The sequence below is a fragment of the Brassica oleracea genome, chromosome C5 (genome assembly GCF_000695525.1).
Source record: "Brassica oleracea var. oleracea cultivar TO1000 chromosome C5, BOL, whole genome shotgun sequence".
In the NCBI taxonomy this organism is placed as follows: Eukaryota; Viridiplantae; Streptophyta; class Magnoliopsida; order Brassicales; family Brassicaceae; genus Brassica; species Brassica oleracea.
In genome coordinates, this window is record NC_027752.1 from 23,600,821 (window position 1) to 23,603,475 (window position 2,655).

The following is a 2,655-nucleotide window of genomic DNA, read 5'->3' on the forward strand; positions in this document are numbered from 1 at the left end:
TTTTATTATCCTTATTCGGATCATGGGGTTCCTATATATCTGATATCGTTCTAAAAATTATAATATCCGGATCCCGATTTAGATCCTTAAAATAAATATTTTTAAAAATATATATATACAATAATTAAAAAATCAAAATGTATATAATGTTTTCATTATTTCTATTTATACTATTAAAAATTTATATAAATTTTATATATACTATTATAAAATTAAAATATAATAGATAAAATTAATTTTATATATAGATATTACTATTTTTGAAATAATTATCAATAAATATTACGGATCCGGATATACGGACTTAAAAATCAAGATATCCGGATCTGGATCCGGTTTTGACGGATCCAACATTTTACTATCCAGATCCGGCCCCTCTAGATATCCAAATTTTTGGAATGGATTCGAATCGGATCTCGAACAGAATACTGATCTCAGATAATAATTTCAGCACTTGACATGATAAATAAAGTTATTAATTTATAAGAGAAAAAAAATCTCTAACTGCTAGGTCACAAGTAATTTTAACTGGATAAAAGGAAAAATAAAATAATTGGCTGATATTAGAAGCCAGACCTTGAACTTAAATATTTTTTACAAAACTTCTAGCATGATTACATGTATACTAACTTATGTAAGCTAATAATATGGACCTTCAAGTAAATATACCATGTGCAAATGCACACTTATGCATAGAACCAGTACTATTAGTGATATAGCCGAGGGATTAAGGCGATTTGCATCACCGAGGGAGACTCGGATTTGGGGCTTCTCTTCAGCAATGGATAGTGGCCGCCAGAAATTACTAGTGATAACAAGGCTTCACACAAAACAACAACAATCAGAGGTTTTGGTGATGAATCGTATAAACCCTAAATTATGTTTTCTTCTTTTGAAAAAAAAAAAGTCATTGGAGATGTATCCGAGAAATAATTTTATTTTTAGAGAAATTAGATCATATATACACAAATTGAAGAAATTAAGAAACCGCCCTATCATTATGCAGAGGGCAGGAACAGGAGAGATGGTGACAATGAGAGAAGGAGCAGGAGACACAGAGACGTCAAGAGTAACAGTGGCAGTGGCGAAATCGAGATTGCATAAACAAGACGATACGGAAAAAATGAGACAGATAACCAAAGCAGAAGAGGCAAAACCATGAGACCAATGGATTGGCGCAACGCTGGAGAGCGAAACCCCGCCGGCTTCGAGGAAGATAAGTCATACAGCTGTCTCGAAAGTCATGTCAGGGAGAAAACATCCTAGGGCTAACTTTAAAATTTTCTACGCAACTAAAAAAAATAATCATAATGTTTGAAAATCTGGTCAAAATCTAGTATTTATTAAAATTTATAATAGCATAATAAAAAGTCTAAAATGCTTGTAACATAATATATAAGAAATCCAGAATAACATATCATTCAAAGTAGTTGGTAGTTATTTGTATGATTAATTTGAAAAAAAAAACTATTAATCTTCTTTTTTATTCATAAAGAATTACTATTTTTCTTAAGACAGCCATTAATCTTTAAGCATATCGCCCTGTCCAATTTCGAGCCCTCCAATACCTGCCATAAGAGGAGTATCTGGGTTTGGGTCTGCCAATAATGAAGTGATGGACAAAAGCACCTGTTTATTCATTTTATAACTCTAAATAACAAAGGTAGTATTTAAATACACAAAATAAATTATTTAATTTATAAATCAAATTTTAAACTTTTCAACTATGAGAGGGGGATCCCAGTTGTCTTTAAGAATGTCAAGGCATATTGATCCTTCAGAACTGATATTTGGATGATAAATCAGAGTTTTAAACGTAAACTAAAAAAGATAAAAAAAGAAACAAAACATATTTGTTTTAGTGCTTAACATTACATATACAACTTCTTAAATTTCAATTTATTTTTATTTTAGTTTATATAACTTTGGGTGCTGAAAAAGGATAATTTTTTAAAAAATTAATGTTGATGCTAAACATGCCACCGGCATATGGAGAACTATATGGACCTTGAATCATCGCATTCCATTTGAACAAATCGTTCGAGTCTCTACCTAAATATGTATCAACAAATAGCAATATTATAATGGAGAAACATAAAATTGTAATTATTGTGGTTCTTAATATAGGAAAGACTTATTAATGAAAGCATATGCACTAGAAAAATAAATGATGCATATGTATTTGTAAGAAAAAAAAATACAATTGTGGTGAACCTAATGTTAACTTCACGCGTATATTATGCAAATATCAAGATAGTGTATAATCTGATCACAAACTATTTCACATGATGTATGCAGTTCAATTTTTATTATCTATTTATTTTCTCTGGCATGTGGCCTTTGTGAATTGTTATGAAAAATACTAACCGATGATGTACAAGGAGTCTTTCGAAGTCATATCCTTGAACTCCTTCTCGATCCGCTGCATCGCCTTTTTCTCTATCGACATCGTTATGATTAATAACAAATGTATTTCCTTTTTCATCAAATGAAACAACAAAGACAATTGTTGTTAGTACTAGTAAATATTTTTTGTAATATATGTGAAGGATAATGTTCAAAAGATATTTGACAAAATTTGAACAAAAAATGGATTGATACCAATTGCTTTCTTGGAAAATGTTAGTATGAATAGTGTTGGATCAAATGAAGGAG

The 2,655-nt window shown here is 30.1% G+C and overlaps 1 protein-coding gene across 1 annotated transcript; it reads right to left on the minus strand.

Annotated features, from left to right (window-relative positions):
- Window positions 1-1,521: 1,521 nt before the first annotated feature.
- LOC106344812 (probable ubiquitin-conjugating enzyme E2 31) lies at window positions 1,522-2,449 on the minus strand. Its single transcript, XM_013784121.1, has 4 exons — window positions 2,368-2,449; window positions 1,925-2,052; window positions 1,719-1,821; window positions 1,522-1,631 (listed from the first exon to the last, which is right to left on the minus strand). Exons 1-4 carry the CDS (start codon window positions 2,447-2,449, stop codon window positions 1,522-1,524), a joined length of 423 nt encoding a protein of 140 aa, XP_013639575.1.
- Window positions 2,450-2,655: the final 206 nt, after the last annotated feature.

Excerpts from the sequence above, each read along its gene's own strand:
- LOC106344812 (XM_013784121.1), bottom strand. The coding sequence starts at position 2,449 with ATGTCGATAGAGAAAAAGGCGATGCAGCGGATCGAGAAGGAGTTCAAG. Across the intron at positions 1,822-1,924 it reads ATCCTTTTTCAGCACCCAAA|TTTACGTTTAAAACTCTGAT; the intron begins GTTATATAAACT and ends TATCTTTTTTAG. Across the intron at positions 1,632-1,718 it reads TCCCCCTCTCATAGTTGAAA|AGGTGCTTTTGTCCATCACT; the intron begins AGTTTAAAATTT and ends AAATGAATAAAC.